Below are 20,085 nucleotides of genomic sequence, written 5' to 3' on the forward strand. Positions count from 1 at the left end.
AGAGTCTGCCGTCTGCCCAACGGGGTCTGAACTGCCCGTCTGCCCAACGCCGTCTGAACTGTCCGTCTGCCAAGCGCCGCAGGAACTGCCCGTCTGTACTGAGCCTGCAAAGCCGCCCGTCTGCCATGAGCCTTCAGAGCCGTCCGCCAGACCGGAGCCGCTAGAGCTTTCCGCCAGACAGGATCAGCCAGAGCCTTCCGCCAGACAGGATCAGCCAGAGCCTTCCGCCAGACAGGATCAGCCAGAGCCTTCCGCCAGACAGGATCAGCCAGAGCCTTCCGCCAGACAGGATCAGCCAGAGCCTTCCGCCAGACAGGATCAGCCAGAGCCTTCTGCCAGACAGGATCAGCCAGAGCCTTCCGCCAGCCAGGATCCGCCAGAGCCGTCCAGCCAGGATCCGCCAGAGCCGTCCAGCCAGGATCCGCCAGAGCCAGCCAGCCAGGATCTGCCCCTCAGTCCGGTGCTGCCCCTTAGTCAGGTACTGTCCCTTAGCCCGGTGCTGCCCCTTAGTCCGGTGCTGCCCCTTAGTCAGGTGCTGTCCCTTAGCCCGGTGCTGCCCCTTAGCCCGGTGCTGCCCCTTAGTCCGGTGCTGCCCCTTAGTCCGGTGCTGTCCCTTAGTCCGGTGCTGCCTCTTCGTCCGGAGCTGCCCCTTTATCCAGGTGGGTTAGTTTGGAGGGTGGTCAGTGGGAGGAGGCTACTTAAGCAGTTTGTGACTGTGGTGGGGTGGGGATCACGACCGGGGCCAGAGCCGCCACCGTGGACAGACGCCCACCCAGACCCTCCCCTAGACTTTATGTTGGTGCGCCCGGGGTTCGCACCTTTAGGGGGGGGTACTGTCACGCTCTGGTTCCGGGACGTTGTTTATGAACCAGGGTGTGTTTGTATTGTTGGGTGTTGTGTGGGTTAGGTTGGGTATAGGGTGTGTTCGTTTTGTTGTGTGCTGTTTGGTTGGGGTGTCTAGGTGGTTGTCTTCCTTGTTTGTATTCATGTGACTCCCAATCGGAGGTAACGAGTGACAGCTGTCGGCTCGTTATCTCTGATTGGGAGCCATATTTAAACTGTGTGGTTTCACCTTGGTTTTGTGGGTTTTTGTTCCTTTCAGTCAGTGTTGCTGTTGGACTTCATTTGAGTCGTCTTTTGTTTTGGATACGTTATTTAATAAAGTCATGTTTCATGGACACGCTGCGCCTTGGTCCGCTTCCTCTATTTACGACGACCGTGACACATACTGTGTCCATAATAAGTATATAGGTTATAGGTTGAGAGCTTTAGTGAAAGAGCAGAGTTAGAAAGATATGGCATAAAGACGCAAACCAGATGGTTGAGGAAGTTCAGGAGTAAAAACAAACAAACAATGTATGTATATATATATATATGTGTGTGTGAGAGAAAAAAAACATCTGGGGGATTGGAAGTGATACAGACAAATACATTGATGGAAGTTACAATCTATCTGCAATATTAAAGCTCATCTACCTATCATCAGAGAGACTGAGCACTGATGGCTGGTGAAACAAGCACAACCCATGACTTACAGAGAAGCAAATGGATTCAATAGAATAGACTTTAAACCCATGGAATCAAAAACATAAATTCATTATCAATACAATGAATAATGGCATTGAATAATGTGCAAAGTATAATACAATATCTACAAAATACACACCAAAAGCAAAGGAACTGTACAATACAAATAACTACACAATCAAGGTGAAAAATCTGTCGATGTGCCCTTGAGCAAGGCACTTAAACCTAATTTGCTCCAGCGTACTACTATGGCTGACCCTGTAAAACAACACATTTCACTGCACGTATCCCGGTGTATGTGACAATAAATAATATATTTTGGGAGGATTGTAAGAAGAGAACTCTATGCAAAAGATTTGCATAAAACATTTGTCCCATTGGTATGCATCATGGGTCACACACTGCACCATTGCCTCTTGATGTTTACTCTGTGGGATTATACAAATCCATGGTCACAAAACAAGTAAGTGGAGTCCATTTTTCCATACCAGTGTCCAGGCCATGTCATTCATATGTCCTTTGCACAGTTTGTGTCAACAGAATCTACAGTACACCATCACCAGAAGCACAAGTTCCACAAGTTCCATGGGGATGTTGTGGGATCATCTGTAGATTTCCTCAAAGGGCAATTGCTCCAAGTTGTCATTGTATCTTGCACCACCATCCAAAGACCAGGTGCAGTGTCTTACAAAATCTCCTTTGTGTTTTATTCCATATTACCTTCAACTGACTTGGACTGACCATTGAAATCATGGACACACCTGACCTTTCCTGGCCAGAACAGACCTGGCTCCTACTACGGTCTCCATCTTCATCCCCAGTATTGGAAGATGAAAAATACATTGAAAAAAATAGTTACGTTTTAGTGTTTCAGGTTGTCTATCAAGGTCATGGTCTTTTTAATCTGTACACCACAAAACAAATATGCCAGCCTCCAACATTTATTTAAAAATTGAGTCTAGATCACATTTACCGTGTAGTGTACAGAAATTGGGCCCTACTGCCTAGTCTAGTTTTCAAGCCAATGAACCACACATTAGACTGGATTGTTCTGATGAATGTCCTGGAGGCTTGAATCTGGTAAGCATAACATTCATAAGTAGTCAAGTAATAAATCATAAATATTTTTAGTTCAAATCAGGCTGAAATTCATGAACTCAAGCATATGATTCTGATAAGTTATAGGCTACCTTACCTGTTCTTGTTACCACAAACAGCATTGATGTTCCCTCTGTCTGATACCTAGTAAAAAGAAACCTAAACTCAATAAAACATAAAAAACCGTTGGGGTAATATAAATTCCTGTCAGCCGTCTCCTTACCACATTGAGTATGATAGAAAATACTGTGGGTGTTACTCATTGACATACCTCTGTAGGGCTTTGTGTCTCTTGAAAAGTCCTCTCTGGAAAGGTACAAGAATTAACATTGAGACAAAAACAAATGTAGAAATCGATAACATACACTGTATGGCATTGTCATGATTTTCAAAACATTCTTGTGTATTTCATTAATCTTGTGTGCTCTAATATTTTATTTATTTTAGTCATTTAGCAGATGCTCTTTTCCAGAGTGCATACATTTTTCATACTGTTTCCCCATGTGAATCGAACCCACAATCCTGACGTTGCGCCATGCTCTACCAACTGAGCCACACAGGAACTTTACTGGTAGTCCCTGTATATAGCTCCATTCTTCTGTATTTTATTCTTGTGTGTTACCAAACTGCATCGTTTGGAAGGGCTCGTAAGTAAGCAAGTCTACACTCGGTGTATTCGGCGCATGTGACAAATAACATTTGATTTGATTTAGTGCTGGATATTTCTCACTTGTTCATCTGGGCAATTAAAACAATAAATGAAACTGTACAATTCACCAAAATAATCTCACCAGATACAGGATATGGTTTTTTTTTTCTTCTAATAGCTACTGTCGTCACTGCTATCACAGCTAGTACCACCACCACAACAGGATATATTATTGCAGCTATGGGAGGGGAGGTCTGTGGTCCACATTCAGAGTTGGATGAATGAGTTCCAGGTTTAATTCGCTGAAGCTTCAAGGTATCACATCTATAATAAGAGAAACAGACCACTGGTAACTGACAATTTGGTCACCAAACTTTCAGTTTTACATTCCTATGTGAGCATATTATTGTAGTATTTAGTTTATATTTTGAGGGAAATAACCATTTACTTACTCTGTGTATGGTTGGCAGGATGTAAATGATCCATTTGAATAGGTATCGCCAGTGCAGTCAGCACACACAGTATCTGTAGATGTTGTTCCTGCACAAATATATGTTGAAACGTTAATGAATAATTGCATTTGTTTTTTCCCCCCACTTCTTTAATTCCATTAACTGTTAATGATTATTCACACTGAAGTTAACAGCTTGACTCAATTGAATTATGACAACACAATTAGTATAATGAGTGAGACAGAATACCAACCTGTGTGGCTGATGTATTGACCAGGTTTACAGCTGCTGTGTCTCTGGGCTGCTCTACAACCATCCTTAGTTGGGTCTAGACAGTAGAACCCCTCCAGTGTCCCACAGACAGTGTCTGATGAAGGTCTACATGGCTGCTTTACCTTCAAACCCAAACCTATGGAGAAAACATGGCATGTATTATCTGATGCAAAATATGAGACACATTTCATTCATACAACTGACATATCCTCATAGCACAACAGCATAGACTAACATCAGTGTTTGTGTCAGGGTTTCAGTGCAGACACACAGGACCACTCTTACCTGGATCACAGTTGGTACACACTTTGCATTTCATGAGACCATTGGGCTCATCAAGGAATGTAGAATCAACACAGGGCACACAGGAGGTGCTGGTGAATTCAGTACAATGCTTATAAACACGATTTCCTGCAGAAGAGAGAATCACAATGTCATGTTATTCTGTTGGTGTTGATGATGTATTAATGTCTGGTGATTCATTTGATGTAAAGAGACGGTCCTTACCTTGTGAACACATGGGACAACATTCATCCCCTATTCTGTACTCTGCTCTACCACATGCAATACAGGATCCGGTGCTTCCAAGCACCAATATAATATTTATCTGGAAGTAGAGAACATGTTAGAAAGAAATCACAAACATCTAAACTGATTGTGTGTATTCATAAAACTTACAGAAGTAGTATCTGCAAATTCAGTCAATAAATGTGAAAATGTACTTCTCTCCACCACATTTTTTTCTACTAAGGTTTCAGTAAAATGGACAGAACTAGTAGGCTAATAATAACTCTGATTTATATTTTATAGAGGAAATATTTACATTGATCAATTGTTTTTGAAAGATGCCAAGCCACAAAATGTGCAAATCAGAAATGTTTAACTTACAGTCCATATCAAGCTTTCAAACTGTGCCATGGTTCCTCAATCCTCTCCAACTCATTTGGGAAGTTCTTAGGAGTTTTGAAGTATGGAGATGAACAGCTGGTCCTTTTGTGGCAGGGCTGAAATACAGTGGAAATGTTTTTTGGGGATTAAGTTCATTTTCATGGCAAAGAGGGACTTTGCAATGAATTGCAATTCATCTGATCACTCTTCATAACATTCTGGAGTATATGCAAATTGCCATCATAAAAACTGGGGAAGCAGACTTTGTGAAAATTAATATTTGTGTCATTCTCAAAACTTTTGACCACGACTGTACTAGGAATACATACACAATAGGAATATGCAGTATATGCTGGGATGTGCAATAAAGTCAATAGTAGCAGCAGTATTGACCGTGTGTGTGTCAGTGTGTCTCTCTCTGTGTGTCGTATTCCTACCTCCACTACACTTGACTCTGTAGCAGCAGCTGAGCTGTCTGTGCTATGACTAGCATCACTGGGAACAGAGGAGGAGGGGACGACACTGCCTGTACTGGTCTCATCAACATCCTAGTTGTGAATGAATAAACACATACATATTAGACCAAGAAGAAAATCACTGAATAAATGCCTTATAGATCAGTGGTTTTCAATGTGGGGGTTGTGGCTTCCTGGTGGGTAGGAAGTTGGAAACTGAAATAAAGCTATATATATATATATACAGTGCATTCGGAAAGTGTTCAGATCCCTTGACTTTTTCCACATTTTGTTATGTTACAGCTTTATTCTAAAATGCCATAATGACAAAGCAAAAACTTTTGTAAAGAAATGTTTGCAACAAAAAAAACATATATACGGAAATATCACATTTACATTAGTATTCAGACCCTTTACTAAGTACTTTGTTGAAGCACCTTTGGCAGCGATTACAGCCTTGAGTCTTCTTGGGTATGACGCTACAAGCTTGGCACACCTGTATACCTGTATTTGGGGACTTTCTCCCATTCTTCTCTGCAGATCCTTTTAAGCTCTGTCAGGTTTGATGGGGAGCGTTGCTGCACAGCTATTTTCAGGTCTCTCCAGAGATGTTCGATCGGGCTTAGGTTGGGCCACTCAAGGACATTCGGTGACTTGTCCCGAAGCCCCTCCTGTGTTATCTTGGCTGTGTGGTTAGGGTTGTTGTCCTGTTGGAAGGTGAACCTTTGCCCCAGTCTGAGGTCCTGAGCGCTTTGGAGCAGGTTTTCATCAAGGATCTCTCTGTACTTTGCTCCGTTCATCTTTCCCTCGATCCTGACTAGTTTCCCAGTCCCTGCCGCTGAAAAATATCCCCACAACATGATGCTGCCACCACCATGCTTCACCATAGGGATGGTGCCAGGTGTCCTCCAGACGTGACACTTGGCATTCAGGCCAAAAAGTTCGATCTTGGTATCATCAGACCAGATAATCTTGTTTCTCATGGTCTGAGAGTCTTTAGGTGCCTTTTGGCAAACTCCAAGCGGGCTGTCATGTGCCTTTTACTGAGGAGTGGCATCCATCTGGCCACTCTACCATAAAGGCCTGATTGGTGGAGTGCTGCAGAGATGGTTGTCCATCTGGAAGGTTCTCCTATCTCCATAGAGGAACTCTGGAGCTCTGTTAAAGTAACCATCAGGTTCTTGGTCTCCTCCCTGACCAAGGCCCTTCTCCCCCGATTGCTCAGTTTGGCCGGGCGGCCAGCTCTAGGAAGAGGCTTGGGGGTTCCAAACTTCTTCCATTTAAGAATGGTGGAGGCCACTGTGTTCTTGGGGACCTTCAATGCTGGCCAACATTGTTATTTACGATTCCCCAGATCTGTGCCTCGACACAATCCTGTCTCAGAGCTCTACGGACAATTCCTTCGACCTCATGGCTTGGTTTTTTCTCTGACATGCACTGTCAACTGTGGGACCTTTACATAGACAGGTGTGTGCCTTTCCAAATCATGTCCAATCAATTCAATTTACCAGAGGTGTACTTCTATCAAGTTGTAGAAACATCTCAAGAATGATCAATGCAAACAGGATGCACCTGAGCACAATTTCGAGTGTCATAGCAAAGGGTCTGAATATTTATGTGAAAACCAGTTTTGGCTTTGTCATTATGGGGTATTGTGTGTAGATTGTTGAGGAAAATGTTTTATTCAATCCATTTTAGAATAAGGTTGTAACATAACAAAAGTCAAGGGGTCTGAATACTTTTCTGAATGCACTGTATATATACACATATTTTAATAGGATACATATAGCCTACCATTTGTATTTAATAGTTATGCCTTTACCTATTCAATCTGGTCACTAACATTGTCTTATGGCATTGCACCAAATTATTGTCTCAAAAACAGCAGGTTAGTATTTTTTTGTCATGAATCTTGTTCTGGAGGCAGCTCTGCAGTGGTCCCTAGCTGGCACAGCCACAAAGTCATAAAATCTGATTGTAAACCTAACCCTAAACGTAACCCTAACCTTAACCACACTGCTAACTCTAATGACTAACCTTAAATTAAGACCAAAAAGCACACTTTTGTTTTAATAAATGTTTACAATATAGCCAATTTTGACTTTGCAGCTGGCCTATTTAAGGGGAAATTGCTTAGTTCTGCCTCCAGGACAAGACCCATGACTAATGATCCTCTATTTGGGAAGCCAGCAATCTGGGCGGCGCACGACGAAATAGGCCTAGCTGATTATTGAGTTTTGTCTGTCAGTGAAAAGCATCTAAAATGTGTGACGATAATGTGTCTTGAGTATAATTTAAAATATTGAGACAAGAAGAAGCAGAGAGGTGTGTGGCCAAGATATGGTCGTCTTTCTCCAGAATGCATGCACTCAGCTCTCCAGAATGTGCTCTGCTGTCTCCAGACAATTCTTGAACATTCATTGTTTTATTGTGTGAATTGTTTTGCCCTTTGATTATTTATTTTGATCAATTCCCCATTACATATGTAACCAGTAGGCCTAGTGAATGTACCGTTAATCCCTGTCATTTGGTTACATTAATTACTGTTAATGCATGCATTACAGTCATTTACCGTTCTCATTCTCGGAGTGGAAACGTTGTTTGCAACCTGCTACACTTGTGAGAAACACGTTTTGGTTTATTTCATAATCATAATTTAGGAGTTTTGTCCATTTTTTATTGTCTTTTGTTTGGAGTGCTCCATGTGAGCAGTGAGCATGTGTGGTTTCTCTGTGCTGATAACGTTGAGGGAGCGCGTGCCCCTGAGCACACCAACCTCCTGAGTTGATACAATGTTGCACTTCACTAGCATATCTCAGAAAAAATACATATCACATGTAGTGTTCCACAAGATTAGATTTTTGTTCCGGTACTGTTCAGTTTATATATGTTACCCCATTGCAGCGTTATCAGAAAGCACAGCATTGATTTTCACTGCTATGCAGACGACGCAACTTTACATTTCTGTGTCACCAGAGGATTTTAGCTCCACGGATATATTTATTAGACTATATTAGTGATGTAAATACTTGGATGGCTCACAACTTCCTCCAGCTAACTCAAGACAAGACTGAGGTACTTATTGTTGGAGCCAAAGCACAGAGAGAATCTGGCCGCACATTTTAATTCACAGGTAATAAAGATAAAACACCAGGTAAAAAACCCAGGTGTCATTTTAGATTCTGAACTCAATTACGAATATGCACATTAGGAATGTGACCAAAATAGCTTTTTACCACCTGAGGAAAATTGCCAAGGTGTGGCCGTTTCTCTCTCAGGCTGATACAGAGAGACTCATCCATGCTTTTATTACAAGCAGGCTTGACTACTGTAATGGTCTCCGAAGAGCACACATTACAGTTCCGTATGGAACAGTGGGGACTGTGGAGCAACACAAACATAGGCACAGACACATGCATACACACACGCAATAACATACGCACTATACACACATGTATACATGGATTTTGTGTTGTAGATATGTGGTAGTAGAGTAGGGGCCTGAGGGCACACACTGAAGGTGTTGTGAAATCTGTTGTGAATGTATTGTAATGTAAATATATATATATATATATATATATATATATATATATATATATATATATATATATATATATATATATATATATATATATATATATATATATATATATATATATATATATATATATATATACAGTGGGGAGAACAAGTATTTGATACACTGCCGATTTTGCAGGTTTTCCTATTTACAAGGCATGTAGAGGTCTGTAACTTTTATCATAGGTACACTTCAACTGTGAGAGACGGAATCTAAAACAAAAATCCAGAAAATCACATTGTATGATTTTTAAGTAATTAATTTGCATTTTATTGCATGACATAAGTATTTGATACATCAGAAAAGCAGAACTTAATATTTGGTACAGAAACCTTTGTTTGCAATTACAGAGATCATACGTTTCCTGTAGGTCTTGACCAGGTTTGCACACACTGCAGCAGGGATTTTGGCCCACTCCTCCATACAGACCTTCTCCAGATCCTTCAGGTTTCGGGGCTGTTGCTGGGCAATACGGACTTTCAGCTCCCTCCAAAGATTTTCTATTGGGTTCAGGTCTGGAGACTGGCTAGGCCACTCCAGGACCTTGAGATGCTTCTTACGGAGCCACTCCTTAGTTGCCCTGGCTGTGTGTTTCGGGTCATTGTCATGCTGGAAGACCCAGCCACAACCCATCTTCAATGCTCTTACTGAGGGAAGGAGGTTGTTGGCCAAGATCTCGCGATACATGGCCCCATCCATCCTCCCCTCAATACGGTGCAGTCGTCCTGTCCCCTTTGCAGAAAAGCATCCCAAAAGAATGATGTTTCCACCTCCATGCTTCACGGTTGGGATGGTGTTCTTGGGGTTGTACTCATCCTTCTTCTTCCTCCAAACACAGCGAGTGGAGTTTAGACCAAAAAGCTATATTTTTGTCTCATCAGACCACATGACCTTCTCCCATTCCTCCTCTGGATCATCCAGATGGTCATTGGTAAACTTCAGACGGGCCTGGACATGCGCTGGCTTGAGCAGGGGGACCTTGTGTGCGCTGCAGGATTTTAATCCATGACGGCGTAGTGTGTTACTAATGGTTTTCTTTGAGACTGTTGTCCCAGCTCTCTTCAAGTCATTGATCAGGTCCTGCCGTGTAGTTCTAGGCTGATCCCTCACCTTCCTCATGATCATTGATGCCCCACGAGGTGAGATCTTGCATGGAGCCCCAGACCGAGGGTGATTGACCGTCATCTTGAACTTCTTCCATTTTCTTCCAGTTGTTGCCTTCTCACCAAGCTGCTTGCCTATTGTCCTGTAGCCCATCCCAGCATTGTGCAGGTCTACAATTTTATCCCTGATGTCCTTACACAGCTCTCTGGTCTTGGCCATTGTGGAGAGGTTGGAGTATGTTTGATTGAGTGTGTGGACAGGTGTCTTTTATACAGGTACGAGTTCAAACAGGTGCAGTTAATACAGGTAATGAGTGGTGAACAGGAGGGCTTCTTAAAGAAAAACTAACAGGTCTGTGAGAGCTGGAATTCTTACTGGTTGGTAGGTGATCAAATACTTATGTCATGCAATAAAATGCAAATTAATTACTTAAAAATCATACAATGTGATTTTCTGGATTTTTGTTTTAGATTCCGTCTCTCACAGTTGAAGTGTACCTATGATAAAAATGACAGACCTCTACATGCTTTGTAAGTAGGAAAACCTGCAAAATCGGCAGTGTATCAAATACTTGTTCTCCCCACAGCCTTCATTTTGCTGGACCCCAGGAAGAGTAGCTGCTGCCTTGGCAGGAACCAATAATAAATACAAATACAAATTACACCGGTTTTAAGGTCTCTCACTGGCTACCTGTGAGTTTTAAAATTCATTTAAAGATTATTCTATTGGTTTTTAAATCAATTCACGATTGTGCACCCCAACACATGTCAGACATGCTTTTAAGTTATGTACCCAGTATGTCCATCAGGTCCTCTGGCACTGGCCTTTTAACTATCCCAACGCCTAGGACCAAGAGGCATGGAGAGTCAGCTTATAGTTATTATGCCCCCAGCCTCTGGAATAGCCTGAGGGGGGCCGAAACTGTGGACATATTTAAAAGAGATCTTAAAACATACGTTTTTAGCTTTTTAGTCGTTCAGTTTTTACATTTAGCAGATGCTCTTATCCAGAGCATAAATAAAAATAAAAATAAATCATACTGGCCCCCCATGGGAAACGAACTCACAACCCTGGCGTTGCAAACGCCATGCTCTACCAACTGAGCTACATCCCTGCCGGCCAATCCCTCCCCTACCCTGGGCCAATTGTGCACCGCCCCATGGGTCTCCCAGTCACGGCAGAGCCTGGATTCAAACCAGGATCTCTAGTGGCACAGCTAGCACTGCGATGCAGTGCCTTAGACCACTGCACCACTTGGGAGACTTAGGTTTTTTATCCTCTTATGTTTGTTGTTTAATAAAATAAAAGATTTAATTCATTGTCATTATAATTTTTTTCCTGTGAAGAACATTGCGTTGCATTCCATGTCTGACATGTGCTGTATAAATAAAGCTCGATTTGATTTGAATGTGTTCTTAGCAAAGGCTTTAGTTGAATTTTAACTTTTTGATTTTTATAATGTTTATTCAGTTTTATGATTGACCACGTGACAATACTTTTGAGAAACGAAAACGTGCATATAAAAATAATCATAACTGGCACGCAGTTAACACTTATTTTTCTTAAAACTGCATTGTTGGTTAAGGGCTTGTAAGTAAGCATTTCACTGTAAGGTCTACACCTGTTGTATTCGGCGCATGTGACAAATACAATTTGATTTGAGATATGTAGAAATAAATTGTAAGCTTCCCCAAACTTGAAACTCAAGAGCTGCCTATGGTCTTTATTAGAACACACATTATCAAAATTCGCAAGCGCGTGAACACAGGAGGTTGCGTGAAAAACGGGCCCGCATATAGAAATCAAATGCCCCTCCTACTGATTAGTTCTGCAGCAGCAGCTGGTCTGTCATTTCTAACAGACCCAGCACTCGGACCAGCAGAACCAGCAGGCAGCAGGTATTTATCACTCTCTTTGATACCCGTTTGACTTTGAATGTGAATTTGCGCCACTTCAGCTCAGCCTATCAGAAAACCGGGCCGGCCCATCTCGGTAGGGGGACGGCCGTTGCCTACTGGTCAGCCAAATGCTCAATATTGATTATTATGACAACAGAGAAATGTCACTAAAGTCGTAGAAAAACAGGCCGATGAGCCGCCGGCCATGTTTATTTGTAGAAAAAAATCATTATTGCATTTTCGACCAGCCCTATCTAATAAAAAATGGTCCGTCCTTTCTGCCTTTTCCCAGAATAATTGTCAGACGGCCAATTCGCCCTGGCAGCAAGCCAAAATAATTAATGGAGAAGACCTACGTCCGGTTCAAGTCAGGGCTGTTGACGTTCGCTGTATTATTTTCTCTGTTTTGTTGTTAAGTAAGCTTTTAATTATTTTTCTTGAAAACGACAAGGCCAAAGCTTTTCATTTTTCAAAAACAGGGAAAAATCGACTGTTCAGCAGCGCACTTTCAAAACAGAAGGCAGTTGAGTCACCAGAGGCAGAACAGACATTGAAGAAAACAGGGAGAGAACAGCCTTGTCGTCAAATTACAAATACAGTCATTTATCATGATTAAAATATGTCATTATTCTTTCAGTTACTGCACTGAACATGTTAAGTAGGCTATTTCTATATATCATCAAATAATCCATATCTTACCCTGCCTTGGTTCGCATTTTGACTATTGTACTTTCACTTTGCAAATAACGTTTGCGAGACGTGGAGGCAGGGCTGCTGATAAGACGCTATATAATTTAAAAGGATATTCCACCCCAGAATTAAAAATCATTAAACTCCTGTCAATTTGGTGAAAGCCTACGTTGTATCAGTCGGTAAAATAAAACATTTCCCCATGATTTCACTTGTAAATTGTTCGCCTGTGAAAATCAGGAAATCGTGTTGGAACGCTTCATAGCTATATCATTATTGTTTTTACATTTCTTTTTTTTTTTTTTACATTTTAAGTCATTTAGCAGACGCTCTTATCCAGAGCGACTTACAGTTAGTGAATACATTTTTTTTTTTTTATACTGGCCCCCGTGGGAATCGAACCCACAACCCTGGCGTTGCAAACGCCATGCTCTATCAACTGAGCTACATCCCTGCCGGCCATTCCCTCCCCTACCCTGGACGAGGCTGGGCCAATTGTGCGCCGCCCATGAGTCTCCCGGTCGCGGCCGGCTGCGACAGAGCCTGGAATCGAACCAGGATCTCTAGTGGCACAGTTTGCACTGCGATGCAGTGCCTTAGAACACTGCGCCACTCAGGAGACTCGTCACTGGAGATATGGGATCACACACTATCACATTATCATAACGCTTTTAATACAATGACCTACACTCCAGATCGCCAAATCAGACAATAGATGGTATGGCCATACTTGTCTGGAACACATCCATCTGTTTATGTCGTCATGACAAAGTGTAGATTTCGTTTAGATGTGCTCAATCTAAACAGAGTACCAAATTATTAACGTCCAATGCTCCTTCAAGTACCATGTCACAATGCGCTGTGTCTGTAGGATAACCGGACAGGCTTGAAGCTAATATTTTATTTAAATACCCATAAAGGTTATCAAAAGGGATGCTTATTCTGAGTGGATATTAGCCCCATTGTGAATCCATATTAAATGTGTGATTTCTTAAAAAATAAACGTGTTTGTTTTTAAAGAACATTTAGCCTGCAATTTAATTTGATGAATTTGTTTCCGTAATCCCCATTGTTTTCATGTAATTTAAACTACATACAAACAATAATGCTGCAATGAAGCAGGAAGGCATGCACGCTAAGGGCTTTTTCTTAGCATGATGCAAAGCATGTTCATTCTCATTCATTCTGATTGTGTCCCTCAAACGCCTTTGTTTAGATTTACATCATTTAATAGGATCTCTGTGGTAGGCTAACAACCCATATAAATAGAATGAATATAACGGGCTTGGAAACTCTAACCCTGGCAATTCATTATATTTCTATGTAACAACCACTCTATGACATTAGCAGCCATAGAGACAGAACGTGTTTCATCTCTATGGTGGCAGTCTCAAAGAAAAACTATATTCATTGAGATGGAATGTTAAAACCTTCTATGTAATAACCATTGAGATATTGTAAGCTATACGATAAAATAAAAAAAACTGTCCCATATACTTTTTTTCTCTCATATTGTCTTGGTAAAATGTTAACATAAGTACTGGTTGTCTAACATCTAAATTATTATTAAGATAGGCGACTTCTATCACTGCTTTCTACAATAATATGCTACATGAACTTTCTTGACATTCTAAAGATACATTTAGTAAACATTTCCTGATGGTGGTTTCCACCTGCAGGATATCCCTCCAAGGTAAACAATGATGAGAGCAGCAGGTGAGTCACCAGGTAGGCCAAACACATCCATGAATGCAGCCAAGACACAACATCTGCTCCTGTGAAGGACTTGCTGGACCCCTCCACACTCCCAGGACAACCAGTTTTGCTGGACCCCTCCACACTCCCAGGACAACCAGTTACCCAGACTTACCAGATATGTTCTATAATGTTGTAACGGGCTGTAGCAGCATCACAGATTATCAAACTCAACATTTCTTGTTCAGTGGGAACCCCACTTTGAATCCAGTTTATAAACTGTGACTTACATTTTTCATTTCACATTTAAATCACTCTTAGTTGATAGTTTGTTTTACTGACCGAAATGAGAAGGAATCCAGTCAACAGTCAGAGAGAGAAGGTCCATCTGCCTTTGAGGACAATCAGAAGTGTCCATCATGTGCCAGAGCATCAGCAGAGCATCCCAAAGTCATCCCTAAATCTGCCCCCTCCCTCCGGTGTAAGGTGACAGGACTACTCATGTTGCTAGCTTATTGAATGGATGATACTTAAAATGTAACCCTTGCAATTGCCATTAATAAAAGCATATGCCCATAGGTAATAACACGTCAAAACAAAACATTGAAATGAACGTTTGTTTAGTGTTGGATAGGTAAAACAAACAGCTCGTGTAAAAAGAAAACTATAGGTTTAATGAATAAAGTGACAGTTAATGAATGTTTCTTGCATGCAACTGAAGCCTGCAGGTTAATTGCTCCACCAAAGGAAATGGCAGGTTGAGCCTGCTTGGACCCAGGAGCAGCCAGAGAAGGTCATCAGAACAAGCCTAACTTCACCAGAACCACCATGTCTGAGGACACAGGGGGGAAGGTACCATGGTACATGACCCTACTACATGAGAAGGTACATCATTTTCTATAGATTGGTGGGGATCAGTCTGAAAACAAAACATCCATGTAGACACTTTATTGATAGCCCAGATCTGATGGTTGTTAGCACTATGGTTGGCTCAGAGGGCTGTACACCATATTAGAGGTTGGTAGTGACTGTAGTTGTAGTATTGTAATCCCTATTTTTACAGGAGCAGAACATACTGATGTTAGGTGAGGAAATCACTCGCCTGTCAGAGTTTGAAGAGGAGTGTTCGAAGAAAGACCAAGAGATCTCTGTGCTTCAGGAGAAGCTGACAGAACTGATCATTTCTGGTAATGAGGATGTGGACAGAGGTCAGGGAGGAAGTAGGGACTCCTCTGCACTGTATATTTCAGACTTCTGTGAGAGTATTTCAGCTCATGTACTGAACAATAAGTTGTGACTTTTGTCCATTTGATACAGTCTGATGGGTATACAGCCATATACTGATTACCACAGCAGTGCTCTAACTTTAACAGTACCATCTGTCCCTCTGCCTTTGAACCAGAAAGGTTGACTAACATTTAAACTAAAACAAAATGAAAAAGAAAGTATAAACTTCAGGTTACAGGACTGTTCAAACTAAAACTGATACCAGATCCAACAGAGCACAGCACACATCTAGAATTAAATATAAAAACCTGTCAAACTAAAATAAAACCAATAAAAAGCCTAAATTGTATAGAAAAAAAAAAGTGAAAATGAGGAACTGAAGTAACCTTGGTCATCTGACAAACTTCTCTGTGGGCTTCTTTGTATTGAAGGCGGAGTTGATAGTGCGTCTGTCAGAGGAGGCCAGGAATCTGAGGGAGGTGGAGAAGGAGGTGCAGGAGAAGAGCTACAGCTGCTCCTGAGTGGCGCAGTGGTCTAAGGCACTGCATCGCAGTGCTAACTGTGCCACTAGAGATCCTGGTTCGAATCCAGGCTCTGTCGCAGCCGGCCGCGACCAGGAGACTCATGGGTGGCGCACAATTGGCCCAGCGTTGTCCAGGGTAGGGGAGGGAATGGCCGGCAGGGATGTAGCTCAGTTGATAGAGCATGGCGTTTGCAACGCCAGGGTTGTGGGTTCGATTCCCACGGGGGGCCAGTATAAAAAAAAAAAAAAAATTGGTATTCACTAACTGTAAGTCGCTCTGGATAAGAGCGTCTGCTAAATGACTAAAATGTAAAATGTAAATAACCAGGCTAGAAGAGGAGCTCCACAGGCTGAGAGAGGCCAGCCCTGGGTGGGGTCCTGAACGTGGAGGGTTCGGAGCCCTGTTGGACAGAGAAGCAACTCACTCTGAGACAGAACACCAAGACATAGAGCATGAGGTTAACCCTTAGTTAACTTGGTCAGAGTTAGGAATGAATCATTTGATAACATTTGAAATTGATATAAAGACTGCACGTAATGTTACCATCTGTGTCACGACTGTCTGTGAGATGCGGTAAACGAAGTCAGGCGCAGGACACAGAACTCTCGGATACGTACTTTTAATACGAAAAGGATCCAAAAGGACACAGAAAATAACTCCACGCAGGGAGGAAATAACCCGCTCACAAAATAGACAACCGTGAAGAGGAAAACAATCACACACAAAGTAGAGAGACGGGTAATAAAAACAGATGAGAGACGGGTAATATAAGGGAAACAATTAACATAATGACGAACAGGTGTAAACAATACAGACAAAACTAAACAAACACCGATAACATCGAACGGCAGTAGCTAGTACTCCGGGGACGACGAACGCCGAAGCCTGCCCGAGCAAGGAGGAGGAGCAGCCTCGGCAGAATCCGTGACAATCTGGTATAAGACCAAAACTGATCTAATCTTGCATGGTGGCCTTGTCTGAGTCTGAGCCTCAAACACAGCTCTTCAGATATACAGATAATGCTGTGGACAGTGAGGAGGAAGACAACAGAGTATCACTTACTGAACAGATGAGAGAAGTGGAGAGAACTTAGAGGAGGCCAGGATTATGTGATCTCTTCTGGTGTGTACAGACTTATCAACCATAGGTTTAGAACCCTAAACTGGGTGGTTGAGACCGTAATCCCAAATTTAATATGTACTTGCAGAGATCTGAGGATAGATATTATCCCAATCAATACTGTATTTGTACTCTGCAGGTACAGTGAGTTCCTTGTGTAGAACTCTGTCCATAAAGGAAGAAGAGATGATCACTGCTAAAGGCCAACAGGATGAGTTGAGACAGCAGCTGAAGGACCGGTTGGTCCAGCTACAGGCCATGAACAGGAAGGTAGTGAAGAACAGGTTTTTCCAGCTACAGGCCATGTCCAGGAAGGTATGCATTGAGTGTGTAGATTTGTACATTAGGCTATATAGCTATATATGTGAATCAGACCTGGGTCAAATATGTATTTCAAATAATTTCAATACTACAGCTGCTCATGATTTAGCTCATGATAACAGCAGGCAGTGTTTGCACTTTTGGCACACTTCCGTTGTTTCCATTGTTCCTAGATCGAGCACACCTAAAGTCCTTTCAAATAAACTGTGAATGTGACTTTTCTATGAACTGCCTCTACTTTCAGTTATTTTAGTTCTTTACTTTCAGTTCTCCTGTTTATGTGTATAAGAAACTCGTGACAATGCTGGAGGAGGAGAGTGGAACTCGTGATAATGCTGGAGGAGGAGAGTGGAACTCGTGACAATGCTGGAGGAGGAGAGTGGAACTCATGATAATGCTGAAGGAGGAGAATGGAACTCATGATAATGCTGAAGGAGGAGAATGGAACTCATGATAATGCCGAAGGAGGAGAATGGAACTCATGATAATGCTGGAGGAGGAGAATGGAACTCGCGATAATGCTGAAGGAGGAGAATGGAACTCGCGATAATGCTGAAGGAGGAGAATGGAACTCGCGATAATGCTTGAGGAGGAGAATGGAACTTGTGATAATGCTTGAGGAGGAGAATGGAACTCGTGATAATGCTTGAGGAGGAGAATGGAACTCGTGATAATGCTGGAGGAGGAGAATGGAACTCATGATAATTATCATTTGATAACTTTGTTTATACTCTACACTTCCTCTTAAAGAGACTGATGCCCATGGTTAGAAAGCCTAAATACTTTTGTGTTTGAATTCATATTCGGCTTATTTTCATGAACTGTGCTAGATAAGGCATTGGTTGACACACTTCTAGCAAAGTACAATTTCCTTCCAACTAAGATAAATAGTTTAACGTCCAAGCGAAAAAGTACCAATGTCACTTTTCAGGCTCATAAACACTTTGTAAATAGATACTTTTACTGTTGGATACTTTTACTGTTGGATATTTGGTTAACATTTAAGATTATTTCTGTTAGAAGTGTATGTATCTACCAAATGTGTAAGTGGTTGGAAACATGCCATGTTGTCTCAAAAAGTCCCACTTGTTGAACCAATATAGCCTAGCTACGCTTTGTGTTAACCACCAAGGAAGTGTTCATAACCCCAGGTTGAAGAGTGAAAAGCATTTGCATTGTTGTTTGTGAGAGCAAAGCTCTTTACAATAACAAAATATATACTGTATGAGCATCATCTAGTAAAATCGTATGGATGTAAAGGAAGGAAGATTCACAAACACTGCGATTATGTTTTAGGTTTCTCACTGGAGCGTTCTCAGTCAACTAATAGGACTAAAATATTATCTTGTGTTACAAGTTGGGATTAAAATGGATTTTATTTGGATTTTTTTGTCACAGTTTTACACAAAATACTCTAATGTACCCTGTGATTCTACTTCAGGTTGTAGTCCAGGTGGAAGAGGAGTGTCCCAGAGGAAAAAGGAAGGAGCGGAGGTCAAAGGTCAGACTAGAAGCTCAGCCGAGCGCTGAAGCCCAGAGGATCCTGAGGAGAGAGGTCCAGGTCTGCCAGGAGACCATTGACTCTCTGAACCTGAAGAGCAACAACAGCCTAGTGGCTCTGGAGTAGATAAAGACCAGGGTATGACTGACCTCTCCTCATTCATAGTCATCTGGAGTACAGACCAGGGTATGACTGACCTCTCTCCTCATTCGTAGTCATCTGGAGTACAGACCAGGGTATGACTGACCTCTCTCCTCATTCATAGTCATCTGGAGTACAGACCAGGGTATGACTGACCTCTCTCCTCATTCATAGTCATCTGGAGTACAGACCAGGGTATGACTGACCTCTCTCCTCATTCATAGGCATCTGGAGTACAGACCAGGGTATGACTGACCTCTCTCCTCATTCATAGTCATCTGGAGTACAGACCAGGGTATGACTGACCTCTCTCCTCATTCATAGTCATCTGGAGTACAGACCAGGGTATGACTGACCTCTCTCCTCATTCATAGTCATCGTCATTATGCTGTTGCCATATGCAACGATGTATTGACAAATTATGCAATAATGTTAACTTTAAGTTTATAGATAGTGTATCAATCAGATACAGATCATCTCCTTCTAGTTTAGTGTAGGCCTTGGTTTCGGCGGTTTTCTCACTGACGTATTAATGTGTGGTTACACTGACAGCACTGACAAACTGCACTGAATGTTAAACAATTTAGAGCTGTTCATAAATGGTTGAACTACATAGAAGCTATCGGCACCTTTAGAAGGCTGTGTGGATAAACCTGGTTCCATCTACATTATTTATATCTATACTTTGTTGTTATTGTTTATTAAGTCATAATTAAACCTGGTTCCATGTCTTCCAACATGAGAGGCTGAGATTGAAGATCATCCAGGCTGTGTTCTCTTCTCCTGGAGCCAAACAACCCCAGACTGAAGACAGTGATCAGGCTCTTCTCCTGGAGCCAAACAACCCCAAACTGAAGTCAGTGATCAGGCTCTTCTCCTGGAGCCAAACAACCCCAAACTGAAGTCAGTGATCAGGCTCTTCTCCTGGAGCCAAACAACCCCA

General features: G+C 42.0%; 2 protein-coding genes across 2 annotated transcripts in view; one reads left to right on the forward strand and one right to left on the reverse strand.

The window, feature by feature from the left end:
• The window catches only part of LOC311148030 (tumor necrosis factor receptor superfamily member 5-like), a 195,006-nt gene that overhangs the window by 80,405 nt on the left and 94,516 nt on the right, over positions 1 to 20,085 (forward strand). The window lies entirely within an intron of this gene.
• LOC311148023 (tumor necrosis factor receptor superfamily member 5-like) lies at positions 1,396 to 12,858 on the reverse strand. Its single transcript, XM_084184907.1, has 11 exons — positions 12,624 to 12,858; positions 5,325 to 5,435; positions 4,888 to 5,003; positions 4,507 to 4,606; positions 4,285 to 4,410; positions 3,980 to 4,135; positions 3,727 to 3,814; positions 3,417 to 3,598; positions 2,897 to 2,931; positions 2,723 to 2,769; positions 1,396 to 2,604 (listed from the first exon to the last, which is right to left on the reverse strand). The coding sequence occupies exons 3-11, from the start codon at positions 4,915 to 4,917 to the stop codon at positions 2,544 to 2,546; spliced, it is 825 nt and encodes a 274-aa protein (XP_084041033.1). The 5' UTR covers positions 4,918 to 5,003; positions 5,325 to 5,435; positions 12,624 to 12,858; the 3' UTR covers positions 1,396 to 2,543.

The sequence above is a fragment of the Coregonus lavaretus genome, assembly GCF_964263955.1.
Source record: "Coregonus lavaretus genome assembly, chromosome: 20".
In the NCBI taxonomy this organism is placed as follows: Eukaryota; Metazoa; Chordata; class Actinopteri; order Salmoniformes; family Salmonidae; genus Coregonus; species Coregonus lavaretus.

Excerpts from the sequence above, each read along its gene's own strand:
- LOC311148023 (XM_084184907.1), bottom strand. The coding sequence starts at position 4,917 with ATGGCACAGTTTGAAAGCTTGATATGGACT. Across the intron at positions 4,136-4,284 it reads GTGTACCAACTGTGATCCAG|GTTTGGGTTTGAAGGTAAAG; the intron begins GTAAGAGTGGTC and ends TTTTCTCCATAG. Across the intron at positions 2,605-2,722 it reads GTTTGTGGTAACAAGAACAG|ATTCAAGCCTCCAGGACATT; the intron begins GTAAGGTAGCCT and ends TATGCTTACCAG.